We start from the raw sequence: 19,942 nt of genomic DNA on the forward strand, positions 1-19,942 counted from the left end.
AACTGATCAAGTGGGGGTACTTTTCTATCTTCTTTTGCATTGTGAATTATTGAATACTGACGGAAGTCAGACCTCTGCTTGAATCAGAAGGATAAAAACCTTATAGTAAACAAAGGGATAGTGGTGTGGTTTGTGTTTTTTTTTTAGACTGCTTTTTATTCACATGAGTCCCTAATACCACATTGCCACAAAGTGTAAAAGCTGAAACCTTACCTGCTGATACAGTAAAATGCAATAAGCCTGAATATATCTGCAAAGCTGATTCCAGAGCCTTCGAGGGAAAAAGCTGCAAAAAAACAAAACAAAAAAAAAACAGTTTAGCCAGCTAACTAGAGGTTAAATTCAATTGTGGTGTTTTTCTAAAAGAGTAAGCAGTAATGTTTAGCAACTATCAAACAAAGTAGTGTTCTCGTAATTGAAAACAAATGTGCCGGGTACATTTCTCTGCCAAGAAAGCAATCTTACTAAATATACGGAGCCTGGAAGTTCTATCCGTTTTCCTCATTCCAGAAACATGCTCTCATCCACAAGAAATGGGTCAAAACAGATTCTTATTGCACAATGGAAAAGTATCAAAACAAGGAGCTAACACACTTTACTATATTTCTGTTGCTACTTTTTGTCAATGGGCAGATCTCTGCAGTGTTTTAAATGTGTCTGTAAGGAAAATGACTGTATCTATCTTTCTTCTCTTATTTCGTGGTGATCATATTGCAAAGCATAATATGCCACATTTCAAAAGTTGTACGCATGTCACTTATTTTTCACATTATTTTTTTTTTACTTTGTGGATATCCCTGTACACAAGACACAATTCTTCTATATGTTTCTTACTGTCCAAAAGAGGGAAGCTGTCATATCACTGACTCCTATTTGCTATATTTCTATGCACTTCAATTTAGCAGCACTATAGAATAATCATTAGCTTCAGATGTTGTAATGAAGAGCTTAAAGGAGAAGGAAAGCTACCGAGGCAGTTTATTGCCAACAGATTAACCACAATAGTGCAAGCTAGAACTCTATATTTATTCTGTAGAATGCTTTACCATACCAGAGAAAACAGCTATAGAAACTCTCTCTGTTTGTTTAGGACAGTAGTTGCCATATTAGCTTGGTGTGACATCACTTCATTCCTGAGTCTCTCTCTCTGCTCACTCATAGCTCTGAGCTCAGATTACTGCTGTGAGAGGAGGAGGGAAAAGGGATGAGGAGATTGAGAGAGGAGCAAACTGAGCATGCTCAAGCCCAAGCCCTGGAGGTTTATGCTAAAAACAGGTCTGATACAGAAGGCCATGTGCACACAATAGAAGGACAGACATGCTGTGTTTCTTTTGACAAAGGACTCAGAGCAGCATTAATTTGAGGGTTTACTGGTGTATTTATATAGACCTTTCTGAAAAAGTTTCATTTTAACCTTTCCTTTTCCTTTAAGCAGACATTTCACTATTTTATGAAAAATGGCAGGCCATATTTATTTTCAGAAGTATATGTACTGTATACTGTAAAAGGAATGCGAGGAAAACAAGGACCGGTATAATCTCCCAGCAAATGCAATGTGAAAACTGGTGTGTATGGCAAATATAATTTCTGGAGCCACGCTAAGGGCCAAGTCTGTGTCTTTTTACAGTGTGCCAAGGATGCACACAAGGGATGGAGGGGCAATAAACTGAAACTGGTTACAGCTTGCACACTACTCTTATAAATGCTAATCTGCAGTCATGTAGTATAAGATTAAATGTCTGTGGTTAAAAAACAGAGAATATTTGACTATAGTACCTGAAATTTCATTAGAATTTAGTTATGTGCCATTACTATGGACACACAGGCTGTTGGCTCTGGCTATTGTCAGTTTATGTATATTTGCAGGCTGAGAGAAGCAGATCTGCTCAGTGCCCCTGCTCCATTGATCAGCCTTTGTGTGGTCACACATAGAGGAGCTGAAGCTAAGGTCAGTGTGTGACCACACACAGGCTGATTGAATTCAATTCAATGGAGCAGGGGCACTGAGCAGATCTGCTTCTCTCAGCCTGCAAATATACACAAACTGACAATAGCAAACTCAACCTAACAAAAACTGAACTTATCATCTTTCCACCTAAGCCTGGTCCTACTCCCCTATTTACTATCTCTATTGATGGCTCATTAATCCTGTCAACTCAGCTCGCTGTCTGGGGGTAATCTTTGACTCCTCTCTCTCCTTCTCTGATCATATTAACACCACTGTCAAAACCTGTCACTTTTTCTTAAGCAATATTGCCAAAATCTGTCCCTTCCTTTCACCTGATACATCCAAGATGCTCATGCATGCTCTCATCCTATCCAGACTAGATTACTGTAACCTTCTACTAACTGGCCTCCCTAACTCCCATTTCTCCCCTCTTCAGTCTGTATTAAACACTGCTGCCAGAATTATCCTCCTCTCATCCAAAAGGGGTACAGGCCCCTCCGCTGCTGAAGTCCTTATCATGGCTTCCTATAAAACAAAGAATAACTTATAAACTCCTCCTCATAACCTTCAAAGCCCTTCATTCCTCTGCACCTAAATACATCTCATCTCTTGTCTCTCTAAATGTTCCTGCCCGGAACCTCCGCTCATCTCAGAGCTACCGCTTGGTTGTACCCCCCACTACTACTGCTGTTTCCCGTATCAAACCCTTCTCTCTTGCGACTCCTTATATTTGGAATGCCATTCCTGAATCTCTCAGGAGAGAATCCTCCTTTAATGTTTTTAAAACAAAACTCAAAGACTACCTCTGGGAGCACCTGGATAACACCTGAACTGGCACTTATAGAACAGTGTAACAAACTGTAACCCACAGCACCTTAATACCCCTCTGAATTGTGTCTGTATGTTACCCTCCCATTTAGACTGTAAGCCCTATGGGGTAGGGTCCTCTAGCCTTTTGTTTCCTTGACACTGAGCACTTAATCTGCATTGTAATTATATTTTATATTTATGTGAATTGTATGTCTAATAATGCACTTATTGTTACTTTTTATTTCGATGACCCCTTGTTTGTTACTATTGTTTTGCTGTACAATGCTTTGCCCTCAAGGAGCGCTTTACAAATAAAAATATACATACATACAATAGCCAGAGCCAACAGCCTGTATGTCCATAGTCTAAGGTTTTCTCTTTAACATAAAGGGATGGCAATGATAAGCAAGTAGCTCAGTAGGGAACAATCACTTACTGTAGGAACTCTCTTTTATCACAAATTCCTGAAAATGGGATGCACACTGATTTGGCATACGAACAGAGATCACTTTCTTCTGAAGCTTGTTGGATTTTCTCACAAGAAAAGTCTGTGAAGAGAGAATAAAGCAGGCAGAGATGTATTTGTGAGCTCTGTAATTACAGCAGGGATTTACTAGAATGCAATGGTTGTGGTAACATGAATGCAGTACTAATGCTGACTGGCAACTGGCAAAATCGGTGAAAAACTGCACTTTCCTGTCTGTTACTGTCCTGTCTTTCCATTTTATCAACCTTAAGCTTTCTGAACTCACTAGTGATTCTAAATCTTTTCTCACTCAAGTCAATTGTTGGTACTATATACAGTATGTATATGTGTAAGTGCTCTTGCTACAGTCCATAAAGGAAGTTTGGAAACCCAGACATGTCTAATTTTAAAGATTATTAATAGTCACTTTAAAGCTGAGCTCTATGAGGAGCACAATAGAAGGAAACTTTCTTAGACAGGGTAACAGTATGCTGTAAGATAACAACTGTCAAAAGTTGAGATTTCCTTGAGAAAGAAGGTTTATGCATTTTTTCATCTAAACTTTAAGGCAAATTTTTTAAACAGGTTTCACTATTTGATCAAAGTTCAGCCACATTAAAGCTTACACAGTCTTACACAAGATTGCAGAGATGTATTGATTGTGCCAGAACAGAATGTTGTTCGGATCATTGCCTAGATGCTAGTGATACATAAAATGGCCATAGCCAGTTGGCACTGTGAGATAGTTGCAGCTGTTATGAGCAGTCACAAGCCAGGGGGATGCAATTTAGCCCATTAACACATAATTCTGGGGTGGAATAATGTGCAGTAACATTATGCATTACATAAAGATATTTGCTGTTCAAAATAAATTATGTCTGAAACATGTATAGTATGTATGACTCAAAACTGCCAAATGACTAACTGTTCTGCTTGCAAGATGAGGTATGGTGTGGCAGAAGCAGTTCAAGCCAGGGTATTTTACTTAAAGGAGAAGGAAACCTAGTCGGCGCAAAAACCCTCCCCCCTCCCGTGTGTTGCCCACCCTCCCTCCTCCCCCCTGGCCAACCCATCCCGCTGGGCAAATGCCCCTAACTTGTTACTTACCCTTCTGCGCAAGTCCAGTCTACGGAGTTCACCTACGCCATCTTCTTCCAAGCGATCTTCTTCCTGGTTTGACCGGCGCATGCGCAGTAGGAGCATTTCGTTGGTACGATCTACTGCGCATGCGCGAAAAGTCACGAAGTGAAAACGGAAAACTTCGTGACTTTTGGCGCATGCGCAGTAGATCCGTACCGGCGAAATGCTCCTACTGCGCATGCGCCAAAACGCAGGTCAAAGCAGGAAGAAGATCACTTGGAAGAAGATGTCGTCTGTGAACTCCGTGGACTGGACCTGCACAGAAGGGTAAGTAACAAGTTAGGGGCATTTGCCCAGCGGGACGGGTAGGCTAGGGGGGAGGAGGGAGGATGGGCAACACACGGGAGGGGGGGAGGGTTTTTGCGCTGACTAGGTTTCCTTCTCCTTTAAGGCTCTTGGCATCATGTTGGCTCACTAAGGGAAGTAATTTCAGGTGGCAATCTCATGATTACTGCCCATGCTAATATTTCTATACTCCTGTGCAGAAATATAAAGCAATTCTAATGCTTAATCCACAAAAAGAAAGTCTGCACAAACGAATAGATTTACTAAGGTTCGAATGGTAAATTCCAATTTTCAAATTTTTTTTTTTTTTTGGCAAAACTCACACATTCAAATTTAAAACCACCAACTCAAATTTGAATTTGAATGTGAGATTTATCAAACCTCGACCCTGGAAACAGTTCTGATTCGACTATTCTGCACCTAAAACCTGCCAATTGTAGAAATGTAGAAATGTAGAAATCAATGGCAGAGGTCCCTTGAACTATTTAAAGATGTTAATAGTAGGGATGCACCGAATCCAGGATTCGGCCTTTTTCAGCAGGATTCGACCGAATCCTTGTGCCTGGCCGAACCGAATCCTAATTTGCATATGTAAATTAGGAGTGGGTAGACAAATCATGTGACTTTTCATCACAAAAGAAGAATTTTTTCCACTTTTTCCCTTTCCTGACCCTAATTTACATATGCAAATTAGGATTCGGATTCGGTTCGGTATTCATCTGAATCTTTCACCAAGGATTCGGGGATTTGGCCGAATCCCAAACAGTGGATTCGGTGCATCCCTAGTTAATAGTCGTGATGAGCCAAGTTTTTGGCGAGTTCAAAAATGACACCCCATTGCCTCCAATGGAAGAAATAAAATGTCACGCATCAAAAGAGTTGATTGTCAACAAAAATGTGACATGCAAAAGTTGAGGTTTTTTTTTCGGAGGAAAACTCAATTTGAATTCGATTTGAGTTTTCGGGTCGGGACTATTCGATCGTATTTTAGAAGTTCGAATTTATTAGAGTTTAAAAATATTCACATTACTCTAAAATTTGACCTTTGATAAATAACCCCCAAAGTGTCCACACAATGTGACAGGGACTGAAATGTTAAGATTGTTTACTGCACATCAGTAAATTTTAGGGATGCGCTGAATCCACTATTTTGGATTCGGCCGAATCCTTCGCCAAAGATTCGGCCGAATACCGAAGCGAATCGGAACCCTAATTTGCATATGCAAATTAAGGGTAGGAAGGGGAAACATTTTTTACTTCCTTGATTTCTGACAAAAAGTCACGCGATTTCCCTCCCCGCCCCTAATTTGCATATGCAAATAAGGATTTGGATTCAGTTCGACTGGGCAGGAGGATTCGCCCGAATCCGAATCCTGCTGAAAAAGGCAGAATCCTGGCCAAATCCCGAACCGAATCCTGGATTCGGTGCATCCCTAGTAAATTTGTACCACAGCTGTATAAATATTTGTGCAAGCAAGTACTTTGTAATCAGGGATTCTGGTGTTAAAGGAGATGCTACAGATAATTGTGGGCAATAGAAAACCAAGTTGTCTAATGCACCTATTTCAAAATACATAAGGGTATGGGCCAACTCAGAACTGCATGGGCCTGGTTTTCTAAATACTCCTCAGAATGCATATAAACTCATATTTTTTTTAATATAATATTAAGGATGCACCGAATCCAGGATTCGGTTCAAGGTTCAGCCTTTTTCAGCAGGATTCGGCCGAATCCTTGTGCTTAGCTGAACCGAATCCTAATTTGCATATGTAAATTAGGGGCAGGAAGGGAACTCATGTGACTTTTCGCCAGAAAACAAGGAAGTAAAAAAATTTTTCCTTTACAGCCTCTAATTTGCATATGCAAATTAGGATTCGGATTTGGTTTGGTATTCGGCCAAATCTTTCTCAAAGGATTCGGGGATTCGGCCGAATCCCAAATAGTGGATTCGGTGCATCCCTATAAAATACAGAGAGTAATATTCTGAGACAATTTGCAATATGTTTTCATTCTGTATTAATTGTGATCTTTCAGTCATTTAGTTCTTTATTCAGCAGCTCTCTAGTTTGGAATTTCAGCAATCTAGTTGCTAGGGTCCACAAAACCCATCCACACATCAACCCATTCTTTCATTTAAATAAGAGACTGTAATATGACTAGGAGAGGCCCTGAATAGAAAGATAAGTAACAAAAAAGTAGCAATAACAACAATGACTTTGTAGACTTAAGGCCCCCATACACAGGCCGATCAAAGCTGCTGACAGATCGAGTAGGCAGCTTATTGGCCCATGTGTGGGGCCATCCAACGGGCTTCTGCCAATCGATTTCTGGCCAAAAGTCGGGTAAATCGGGCAGGGTAAAAGATCCCATTGGATCGCGGCTGCATCTGTGGATTGATGTGGTCCCGTGTTCCGACCGCCCTTATTGGATGCATCATGATTCAATCGTTGGGCCCTAGGGCCCACGATCAGATCAGCCCGATATCACCCACCTCAATGTGGGAATATCAGGGAGAGATCCACTCGTTTGGCGATGTCTATGGCCACCTTTACAGAGCTTTTGGTTTTTAGATGGGGTCAGTGACACCCCATTTTAAAGTTGAGTCAAAAGAAGAGAGCTGTTAGAGAGTTAGAGAGCTGAAAAGCAGGAAGTTGGATATGTTCTGTTATGTTCGACATCCAGTCACTCCAGCCTTTATAAATTAAATTTTTGGCTAACTAACTATATTAGAAACATTTTTTATTTTGCACAGCCTTCCTATTTATCCAGCTTTTATTTTTACACTGAACTGTTCCTTTAAAAAGGTGAATATTTATCAGTGAAATGAAAGCTGAACAAGGCTTTATGGTTAGAGGTACCTACCGCTGGAGGCTGATCTTGCAGGATTCCTGGTACTTTGTCATCGCTGAGGCCAAGCTGCAGCCACACGGGGTGGGTGTTAAGCAGTTTATCTAAGATGCTGAGTTTGTAGGAGACGCTCTCATACCCAGAGTCCCGAAGGAAAGATTTCACTTCTTTCTTTTCTGGTGAGAGATCACTCTCCATTTCCTTTCTGCTGTAATAAATATATAAAGCATGAATATCAGACTTTGGGAAAGAAATGGACTACATTTTAAAAGTGATTTGCATTGTCTACGATAAGCTTTCTGGTTGCTAGGGTCCACATTACCCTAGCAACCATGCATTGATTTGAATGAGAATATGGAATATTAATAGGGGAGGGTCGGGACAGAAAGATTAGTAAAAAAAAAGTAGCAGTAAGAATAAATGTGTAGTTTTTAGAGAGGATTTGTTTTTAGAGGGGGTCAGTGACCCCCTTTTGAAAGCTAGAAAGAATCAGGAGAAGAAGGCAAATAATTAAAAAACTATAATAAATAAATAATTAAGACCAATTGACAAGTTGCTTAGAATTGCACACATTCTATAACATACTAAAAATGAACCTGAAGGTGAACCACCCCTTTAAAGAAGGACTGCCCAATTTATTACACTTTAGCTGGTGTGGTTCAATAACTCCCAGGTGCTGGGGGTGCTTAGATTTGTACTTAAACAACTGAAGGGCTCCTACACTGTCTGAAACGGTTCCTGTTGCCATGTTGCTCTATATACGCAGTTCACCCCCCTGACACCTACACATGCTGTGCCATATTATGGGGCAGATTTATCAAAGGTCAGGGTGAACTTTCGAATCCCAAAAATTCGAATTTCAAGCTATTTGTTTTTTGAACTTCGACTAGGGAACACTCCAAATTAATTTAAAATTAAATTTATCATGTACTGTCTCGCCATCTAAAACCTGCCAAATTGCTGTTTTAGCCTATGGGGAACCTCCATTTGGAGTCAATTGGTGGACTTTGAAAAATCAAATGTTTTTTTTGGGAAAAACTTCAAATCGAATTCAAAAACTTCAAATTGAATGTGCTATTTCTTCGATTTGTATGAATTCGGCTGAATACGGACCTATTAGATCGAAAACGGACCTATTCTAAAAACTTCAATTTAATTTCAGTTGGTCTTTTTGAATTTGAATTTTGACGTTTTTTCAATTCGAAATTTGACCCTTGATAAATATGCCCCTATATGTCAAGTCCTTGGCAGATGCCCTTGTTTGAGTCAGCTATGGACCATTTTATTTCATTCTTCTAATCTTATTTTATGACACATTGGAAGAAGATCACATAGGAATAAATCACAGCACATATACCCGTAAGCATACTAAATACTTTGATTAATATACTGTGAAAGTAACACAATTGCTATATCTTTGATTTACAGTAATTTAGACCAGGTCTGACTGATACAGGTATGGGACCTGTTATCCAGAATGCTTGGGACCTGGGGTTTCCAGATAAGAGATCTTTCCATAATTTGGATCTTCATACCTTAAGTCTACCATGTAAACATTAAATAAACCCAATAGGCTGGTTTTGCTTCCAATAAGGATTAATTATATCTCAGTTTGAAGTACAAGCTACTGTTTTATTATTACAGAGAAAAAGGAAATCTTTTTTAAACATTTGGATTATTTGGATAAAATGGAGTCTATGGGGCAAATTTACTAAGCGGCGAAAATTCGCCAGCGACGGCTTCGCAGGCAGCGCAACACTTTGCCAGGTTAAAATTTGCTCAGACAACACTAATTCACTAACATGCGATGTTGCGTCCAGGGCGCCGAACGCAGGTGAAGTTGCGCTAGCGTTAATTCGGCAAGCAGAGCGAAGTTACGCTAGTAACTGAATGGACGTATATGTTGCAGAAAATACATTACACTACACAAGCCCAGGAAACCTTAATATAATAAAATAAAGTTGTTATATTGCCCCACACATGAGCCCAGTGTATAGTTTATGTGCCATTTATGTGCCATATGTGAAATGTAGGGGGGAAGCCGGTTACCCCAAAAAAATTTTACACTCTTTTGCAGCCTATCACCCTGAATAAAAGGAAAAGACACCAGTATTTTTTGAGACTTAGATTTTCAACTAAAGTTTGCGGAAGTCTTCTCTACTCTATTGCACTTTGCCTAGTCGGAGGTGGCGAAGGCAAGTCTGGCGCAAGAGGTAACGTTCAGTAAAATCCGCATCTTAGTGAATCTGCGCAGTTACGGCCCTTCGCCAGAGCGCAACTTCGCCAGGCGATTGAGTGCAAATGAGCGCCAGCGTCAGTCTCTTTCACTAGCAAAGTTACACTTGTGCCCGTTAGTAAATTGGGGAAGTACTGGAATGATGTCAAGTTGGTGAATTTTCGCCAGCGTAAGTCACTTCACCGTTTAGTAAATTTGCCCCTATGGGAGATGGCCTTTCCATAATTCGGAGCCTTCTGGATAATAGATCCCATACCTGTATACAGTACAAGGAATTCTCTAGATACTGAGCCTTGCCCAATGGGTTTTAAGCACAGCCAGGACAGTATTATGATGGAATTCCCAACTGCAGACTGGTTTTAGCCTTATTGTGGCTCGTCAGTGTAGTGCAGGGTTTTCCTTAAATTCCTATCTATCCAGAGCCATATTTTGTCCATGGTCTTTCCATATCACCACTTGTAGACATATATAAATCACTTAAGGGGGAATGTAATGTTTAAAATTTAGTTTTTCTGAATGTTTAGCACTGGTCGCAATTTAAAACAATTCACTGGCGAATATTACGGTACATAGCTAAGCAAAATTTAGCTCTGTAGTTTCGTTAAATATTTCAACGCAAAATACGCTTTGGAAATTTTATTACAAACACAGCGAATGTTCACTAAAGCCATTTGGTTGCAAACTTTGGAAGTCATTTAGGTCTGTGATCGGTCAAAAAGGATGGAAACTTGGGGGTATATTTATCAAACAGTGAAGTTAGAGGTCACCACAGTCCTCTAGAGTGAAATTCCGCCACTCTCCATTCATTTCTATGGGATTTTTAAAAGAGTACTTATCAATGGGCGAAATTGAAAGTTCATCCTTTGATAAATATGCCTTTCAAAATCCCATAGAAATGAATGGAGAGTGGCGGAATTTCACTCTAGAGGACTGCGGCAATCTCTAACTTCACTCTTTGATAAATCTACCCCCATGTCTCTAACTTTTGTGAATGTTTTTTTTAACTAAACATATTACATCCCCCCATTATTATACTACTTTCTGTATTTGATTCCACAGAGCTCTTGCAAAAGCTGTTTGTGCATGTCTGTGAAAAAAACATAGATTTATATTTATTTTTGGAAGTTCAGATAGTGTATATGCGCCATTTTTTTTACATCAGCCCAACTGAATTAGCTTCAGTGAAAAAGGGGATATATTTTTCCTTTAAGTTTCATAACATATATCCCTGGTTTGACATTTTGCCAGATATTACATGCCTGAAAACCTTAAAATGATGTTTCTACTGTCCACTGTTTTTCTGCAATGCTCACGGTTATACATGATGTATAACACTAAATCGTCAGTTTACTATTTCTTAGACTATTTCCCCCTCTGTTGGTCACATTTATGTAATGCTAAGCATTTATTTCCAAATAAACATTTACTATTACATATTTATATATATGTATATATATATATATATATATATATATATATATATATATATATATATATATATATATATATATATATATATATATATATATATATATAGATAGATATATATATACGGTTATTGTATAGGGGTTGTACCACAAGTACATTAAATAGGTTTTTACCTCCAGTTGGCCAGACAACAACATTCCTGCTGGCTCCCACAGACTCTCTACCTCTTTTCTCTGTCTTATAAGTATGCATCCCTGGCATCCAACCCATGACTGGCTTACACTACTGGTTAAATGTAATAAAATTAGTTTGCACCAGGTTAAAGAAGCAATAGCAACCAATCTGAATGCAACCTGATCCATGGGTACGGGTTTCCAGAACTGGTGTGGATTTTGTGACTTTTATTACATTACCGCCAAGTCATGGATACTGGTCACTCGAATGAACCAATGTGCTGGACAGTACGGAATCCGGTCACCCTTATGGATAGCCTAATTGCCTAATCCAACTAATCAGCCCACAGGACAATCAATAGTTTCAGTGCAGAACCATCCTGAGATGACATACCCATCTTATTTAAATGGGACATTCCCATCTTATTTACTATATTGTCTCTGGACAGGATGCAATCAACATTTGTAGTTATTTTGAAATTTCCACAGAAACTACAAGATGCTTCATAAATTATAAATAGCATTATACCCCGGATGTCTGTGAAGTGGCTCTTCCATAGCTCATGTAAAGAATGCCTAAACTATTGACCTGCTTCAAGTGGTAGTGAATCTGGATGGTTATATAACAGAAACAGGCTTTTAAATTGCTGTGGCTTGCTGTAAATCCAGCAATGGAACCAATTTAAACTAACAATGGCTCAAATAAGCAGGATGGAAACACAACTGAACCTAATAATTACAGTGGAGCTATGGATAACAGCCTATATCCTATTTAAAGCTCTAATTGTGGCCAAGTTAAAAATATCTTATTGGGGTCATCAAACCACAAATATTGTTGGGCCTTTAAAAAAGATGTTAGTTCAAGGGACATCCCTCTGTCTTCCATTAAAAAGACACATGGTCCAACATCAAGGACGACTCAAAGTTCTCTAAAATCACAGCAGTAGAGTTCCCATGTACAGCAGAGTACAGTACATATACAATATCATACCTCCCAATATTTGAAAAATGGAAAGCGGGACAAAAAGAACTGTTGTGCGTAGTGTGACCCATTTTATTTAATTAACATGTCCATTTTACAAAACTTGGCAGCTTATTATTGTTATCAGTAGGGTAGAGGAAAAGCTCACACACACACTGAAAAATATTTAATGCTATAGAAAACGTATTGTTTGCTAAGGGTAAAGCTTGCCATACAAATACTAAATAAAATCCATTTTCGGTATGGTATGCTGACGACACTCCCAAACAATAACTATGTAATATGGATACATACGGGGGAATGTAATAAACGTCATGTTATGTAATGTAACGTCAGAAGCCCCCACACACTGGTAGATAAACTGCCAAATTGGTCTAAAGGACCAATATCGGCATCTTTAATCTGCCCGTGTATGGGCAACTTAACTAGACCTAGGCAGACTTTTTGCCTTTTATTATTATTATATATGTAGAAGAGACAGCTTCTGTACAGTTCCCACTATTAAATAAACAATGTACAGTGAGCAGAGTACAATATCCACACAAATCTCCTGTTATCCCACAATGCAGCACATACTGTGTGTTTCCTCATTGCTGCCGATATATACAAAAATGAAACTCTGAAGACGGGACTTCAGAGGGGAAAATATGAGAACACCCGTGCAGAGCTGGTAAACATATTAGAACTGGAAAATCTGCTTTGGCATAATAGCCAGGCCGAACTCATTAAACCTAAAGCAAAAAAAAAACAGTCACAGCTAGACGCAAAGGCATGCAGGAATGGCATAAATCACTGCCTCAATTAGGAAACAAGACCAGAATGTTTTCATTTAAACATATTTCTTTGGAATTGCTAATCCCAGATGCTTCATATGTCACTTGCACGTTCAAAGACCAAATTCACAGCCAATGCAATTTAAAACACTATTGATAAAATTAATTTCAGAAAGGTTTCTTAGATCAGTTACAACTCATTGCTTAAAAGGCCTAACTCTGTTTGACTTTATTTTCCAATGCAAGACCAAACTGGATATTTATGTACAGTATCCCCTCCAGCAGTTCAATTTACTGTTTAGTAGGCAAATGGATTCATATTGTGAAACAGATAATAGTGAGAAAATATCCTTTTGTTTCTTGGTATTCCTGTTTCATTACAACACAGATACAGAGCTTTGTATGCGCCCACTGGGCATGACGTACACTGGAAAGATGAAGCGCTTGTTATTAAGTCATTCAAAAGATACTCACACCAGAACAATTTCACCTCTAATCCTGTTGCTCAAACAGACTCTCTGTGGAACTGGATGTCTTAAACTTTAATTAATTTCAGTCGTTTCTCTACAACAAAAATGATTTATGATCATGCTGCAAAAGCCAGGACCATGATATAATACAGAAAAATGGCTAATCAGCACCAATATTGTACCTCCCTTTAGCTGCTAGCTATTGAGGGAAATTACTTTTCATTACACATTCCAGTCCACCTGCAATATACAGTATTTTCAGCAGTTGGCCAGTGTACACGTGAACACCCTCACAGTCCATGGGACAGAAGTCAATACATTAATTACAGTAAGTTTCATTGACTATGGACTCTGGGCCTATTACAGAGACCACTAAACTGGAAAGGAGTTGTATAGAATACATCGCTCAGTTCTACGCGGTACATATACTTGAGGTCCTCTTCATTTGTAAGCCAACAGAAGACAACATACATTCCAAGGCGAATAGAGGTCAAATGACCTCCAGTGACTGGCCCACCGGGATACCAGGAAAACTCCCAGTGGGCCCAAGTGTGAGTGGGCCCCGTTGCTTCTAACCATTTGGCCTGTTTCATTGTCATTACCTACTTCTGTATGGGAACAGAGTGGCTAAATAGATATAGAAAGAGAATAGAATAGAAAGAAAAGAGACTTGAAGAATAGAAATTGAGTGAGGTGAGGAGGAAGAGGAGAAATAGTTTGGAGAGTGGGCCCATGGTTTTCTGATGGGCCCCTGGCATCCCAGTCCAACACTGATGACTTCTATGGAGAAACTCAAGAATCAAGAGAATCTAACTGGTTATATATCCTCTTAAATTTGAGGACTATCACTCCAGTTGTATGGGAAACTGGAAAAACTAGCCTGACTGACACAAAGAGAGATTAGCTGCTCATGAGTCACCTGAAAACAGCTACACACCAGCCCTTGGCTTCTGGTTTGAGTACAAAAGCAGCAACTGCTTTCTACAGGCTTGAAAGAGAAATGGCTGCAATGACACATTTATGTCACATTATGAGACCAATATCCATTACCAATAGGGTCTCTTCTAGTATATGGATTGAATCCTCACTCTCAGAATAACCCTTGTCAAAATACACCCGTAATGCGGAATTCTCTCCTTAACACACTATTTGTTCAGGACATTTTTATCGAATTATCTATGTAGATGATAATAAAGCAAATGGAGGTACCTAGGCCATGCGGAAAAATACTAAACAAAAACTTTGATCTGTTGATCTTTCAACAGTCATTAATAATGTTAGCAGCGTCTTACATTAGTTAAAAAAAATTGTTCACACATAAATCACTCTGTGTTCCAATGCGCTTAATTTTCCTGTGATCAACTACAGGGGAGTGTAGGATGAAATGCAGACTTGTCTTTGGAGCAACCTAGGGGCAGATTTACATAGGGTCGAATATCAAGGGTTAATTAACCCTCGATATTCGACTTCGAATATCGAAGTCGAAGGATTTAGCGATATTCCTATGACCGAACGATCGAAGGAATAATCGTTCGATTGAACGATTAAATCCTTCAAATCGAACGATTCGAAGGATTTTAATCCATCGATCGAACGATTCGAAGGATTTTAATCCATCGATCGAAGGATTTTCCTTCAATCAGAAAATTGTTAGGAAGCCTATGGGGACCTTCCCCATAGACTAACATTGGCCTTGGTATGTTTTAGGTGGCTAACTAGTGGGTCGAAGTATTTTTTAAAGAGACAGTACTTTGACTATCGAATGGTCGAATAGTCGAACGATTTTTAGTTCAAATCGTTCGATTCAAAGTCGAAGTAGCCATATTCGACCATTCGAAATTCGAAGTATTTTTTCTTCTATTCCTTCACTCGAGCTAAGTAAATGGGCCCCCTAGTCTTTCTTATGGCCTGTACTCTGTATTCTGGATATGAGCCCTCTACTGTCAAAAATACAGGGGCAATTCTGCACCCTGTGCTGTATGAGAAAGCTTTTCTGATGTGCATTGCTAGAAAAGCCAATTTTCCAGTTAAAAAAAAAACAGATTTTCGGTTTTCACCTTGTTTAATGGCGCAAGTGACCCTGTAAGTCACTGCAAAACAAAATCAGATAGCAACGGTGGACGTTAACCAACACAGTTGCTAAAAAATACAAAACAATGGAATAAAAAATCATAGCAAAAATCACATTCACGTTCTGAAAACATGGGCCCTCTTTGTGTCCAGCACACCATATTTGTCTTGTGTATGGCACTAATGCATGGTACAAGTATGGGATCCGTTATCCAGAAACCCATTATCCAGAACTTCCGAATTGCGGAATGAACATTTTCCATAGACTCCACTATAATCAAATAATCCCATTTTTTTTAAAAAAAAAAGGATTCCCTTTTCTAAGTAGTAATAAAACAGTACCTTGTACTTGGTCCAAACTAAGATATAAATAATCCTTATTGGAAGCAGAACCAGCCTATTGGGTTTATTTAACGTTTACATGATTTTATAGTAGACTTAAGGTATGAAGACTCAAATTATGGAAAGATCTGTTATCCAGAAAACCCCAGGTCTCAAGCATTAAGGATAACAGGTCCCATGCCTGTATTTATACTGCACAGTATGCAGAGAAATGTCTACACCTTGGACAGCTGAATGAATGACTTGGGATATAGGAGACATTTCTGAGTGATTTTACTCTTGGTTATTAACTTTCAGAGAAATAAAGTTTATGTTTTATTGAGATAGCCTTCTCCTTCTATTCCTTCTATTATGAGCATAATGAATGGAGCACTTTGTACTCAGTTCTTTATAGGAAGTCACAAATAAAAGGCTGTTTCCAAATTAATAAAACCTGCCTCAGGGAATGAAGTACTTTTTTTATTTTGACGCTGAATGTATGCATTGATTCTAGAGTTCAGAATGGACATAATCACAGAACAAGACTCTATGTCAAATGAAGCACATGGAAAACAAGGCGTATGAAATGGAAAAACCATATCCTCTTTCAGGACCAGATTGTTTTTACATATGACTACAATTTCCATTAGAAAATGACATTGTAGCTAAACGTTAATCCCTATAAAAATGCATAACAGAATACTAGAATTCTACATAAATCAAAAAATGAGTGCAGGAATAGCCATATCAGGGATGACTGGTGTAGCTGACCATCTTAAATGTTGTATATTGCAATTCATGGCCAAGCAATCCCTGTTTTGTTTAAGGGTGTTGGCAGACGGGGTGCCTTGTTACTTGTGGGAAGTTACCTCTCCTGCTGGCACCAAAGAATCAGGAAAAATATATATAAGGGATAAAAAGAAAAGGGCATAAAATGTTTTTTTTTTGAGCAGTGATTTCAAGTCATACAGTAGAAAAGGTTTGGATTTGTCATTCTCCAGGGGGAGGGATTTTTAGTGGCCCACACTTCGCAATAAATCGGATGCAATCGCACAGAATATTGTTTAAGACCTGTTATATCATCATTTGTCATGTGACACCTGCACATACCTCCAAACATTTTTGAAATAGAAAGATGGGGGGGAGGGGTGCATTGGCGCTATTGAACATGCCCATTTCTGTGGCCACACCCTGTAATTACCATGTTCATTTTACAAAATTTGGCAGGTTATGAAAGTTTGAACACATTTCTGTGTTTTTTATGTGTTATTACAGTTTTTGCTAATGAAGGTGAATAGCCCTTTAAGCAGTGAGTCTAAGTTCTCCCAAGAGACCTGCTTATCTTAAATTGTTACAAAAGTATCTAAGTATCTATTCTGGGCTCTCTGCCAAAAGCCAATCAAGTTAGAAACTTTGGGGCAGATTCACAAAAGGGTGAATTGGTTAACGCTAGAGACTTTTCGCCAGCGTTACCATCTGCAGCGGCATCGCCAAAAATTGACCTAATCGCAAGATCACTAGCGAATTTTTGCTAGGTACAAACGAATGCTAGCGCATCTTTACTAGGAAATGCTTGCACTGCCGACGTAACGCTAGTGAAAAGTCGACAGAGTTCATCGGCCAGGGCGCAACTTCGCATATTAGTGAATTAGCCTAGTGGTAGCGAATTTGTGCGAAGCTGTCGCTGGCGACAATTCGGCCTTTAGTGAATGTGCCCTTTTGTATCTTTTTCTAGCTGTTCAGTGCAGGAGATCAAAGAGAAAGTCAGGACATCTCAGTAACAAACCGGGACTGCGGGTTGAGACATCACACTCAAGACAGGACAGTTGGAAAGTATGCCTGCACCCTACTCTTTCAGCACAACTGCACTGTATGAATTGATGCAGGAGAACCCTGGAACTACAGCCTGGCTCAGAAGTAGAGGGAGCTCAAGGGTCCCCCTGTGTCAATAGGTGCAGCAGCATTCCATTCGGAGTGGAAGTCGAGAAAGACTGAGTGGCGCTGAGCAGAACTATACAGAAGTGCAAAGAGTACCCTTTGACACAAGTACTTTGGTTCTGGGCATAAATGAGCCCTCTGGACAGATATATTTATATACATGTTTTAGAAGCAACTCACACAATGATAGACATCGTCCTCTCATGAGCAGTAAACTATCCTGTGGTGGGGCTGAGACGGCTTGGAGCAGGAAGACAGAAAGCCGGCAACTAAATGCCCCACGTCACTGCTCAATGATTTAGATCTGAAACCCGGGGCTCTGCTGTTATTGCATAGTTACAAATTCCAATATAGCAAAAGCAACAAACAATAGCTGGAGAACCTCAGTTTGCAGTAGGGATGCACAGAATCCACTATTTTGGATTTGGCCGAACCCCCGAATCCTTCGGGAAAGATTCGGCCAAATACCGAACCGAATCTGAATTTGCATATACTTCCTTGTTTTGTGACAAAAGTCACGCAATTTCTCTACCCGCCCCTAATATGCATATGCAAATTAGGATTCAGATTCGGTTCGAGCGAATCAGAATCCTGCTGAAAAAGGCCGAATCCCGAACCGAATCCTGGATTCGGTGCATCCCTAATTTGCAGACCACTGATCTAGACTGTAGCACAAACTACGTTGGTGTAATGTATTGCTCATATAGTCCACGTCTAAAGTTAGCCTTAGCTCAGCAATGGAGACTGGCAGCTCAGTGTTTTCTCCTGAAAGAAGCAAGAATTGTCAGGTAATATCCACTGTTGCAATCAAAACGTTTTTCTCGTTCTTATCAAAAACAAGATGGAAATCAGGCTACTTAGAATTAGGACAAAAGTGTATACTGTTTTAGTGAAATAAACATATTTTTTTTCCCTTTAAAAAGAAAAATGCAAATAATAAGAACCATTCCATGGAAAAATAAGAGCAGGCAGGGCCACCATAGGTACAACAAATACTTAAAGGGATACTGTCATCGGAAAACATGGGCATTTCAGTTAAACTTACCTGAATTCTGAATTGATACGCATTATAATCTAAATGGCAAATGAGAAATGCAGTTCTAAAAATATAATAAAGGATATAAATTCTTTTGCACACCGATTTTTTTCCTTTAAAGGGCACCTATCACAGTCAAAATCAAACACATATACAATCTGACCAGTACAACATAAAAACGTTTAATCAAACTACATATAAAGTTTTTTGAAAAAAACTGCAGGTTTAAAAAAATCCCTTACTTTGTCAAATGGGTTCTTTCACTGAGGGAGGCCATACAGAGACTATAACAGAGACTCTAATATGCAAATTTCAGGAGCATGTTCAGATTGTTACACTGCTTTGAGTATTCTACCCAGAATGCCTTGTTTTAGTAAACTCCTCCACTAGAAGTATCAGGAGATTTCCCTATCTTGTCCCCTGCTGGTGATGTCATTATGCAAATGAAGGCCATACACTAACTTCCAGCAGGTGGCAGCACTACTGAACAGCAGCTAACACAGAGGTTTGGCTAATTTGAAAATAGCTTAGAAGGGTTGATAAGCAACAAGGAATTTCAACTGAGCATGTGTGAGATTTCAGAGCTGCAGTTGGCTGGGAAGATATAGGTAGGAGGAGCCAGTGAAATCCAAGATGGCTGCCTCAGTTAGAACTGCAGTGGAGATAGGGGAGATCTTGCAGAAGGTATAGTGAGCTGATCATTTACATTATACAAACAATTCTAACTGTTTTAAAAATCCGATTTCTTGAACTTTCACATAGTGTATTTACTTAGGAAATGATTTTAGTTATGATTGGTGCCCTTTAACATGTGGGAAAGTGTGGATGCTATTATTGCCACATTATTAGTATACAAATGTAGGCTGCTTGCTCTCCTTGGCCATCTTGCCCATATAAAAATGACCAATGGGACAGAGGTTTCTTTAACTTATAATAGGAGCAGTTCAACAGACATTTAACTCAATTCTAAACTCAGTCTAAATATATGTATATAATTAGTATGTTATAGAATAGACAAT

General features: G+C 39.2%; 1 protein-coding gene across 5 annotated transcripts in view; it reads right to left on the minus strand.

Moving 5' to 3' along the window:
• rin2.S (Ras and Rab interactor 2 S homeolog) overlaps window positions 1-19,942 on the minus strand; it is a 100,305-nt gene that overhangs the window by 31,719 nt on the left and 48,644 nt on the right. For 3 of the 5 annotated variants that reach the window (XM_041564351.1, XM_018265105.2, XM_018265104.2), the window contains 3 exons: window positions 7,512-7,704; window positions 3,195-3,306; window positions 214-286 (listed from right to left, as the gene is read on the minus strand). In XM_041564351.1, the coding sequence (XP_041420285.1) occupies window positions 214-286; window positions 3,195-3,306; window positions 7,512-7,704 (378 nt within the window). The remainder of the gene's footprint in view (window positions 1-213; window positions 287-3,194; window positions 3,307-7,511; window positions 7,705-19,942) is intronic. The other 2 variants (XM_018265106.2, XM_041564352.1) reach the window with 2 other exon arrangements.

This window comes from Xenopus laevis, chromosome 5S (genome assembly GCF_017654675.1).
Source record: "Xenopus laevis strain J_2021 chromosome 5S, Xenopus_laevis_v10.1, whole genome shotgun sequence".
NCBI classification, from domain to species: Eukaryota; Metazoa; Chordata; class Amphibia; order Anura; family Pipidae; genus Xenopus; species Xenopus laevis.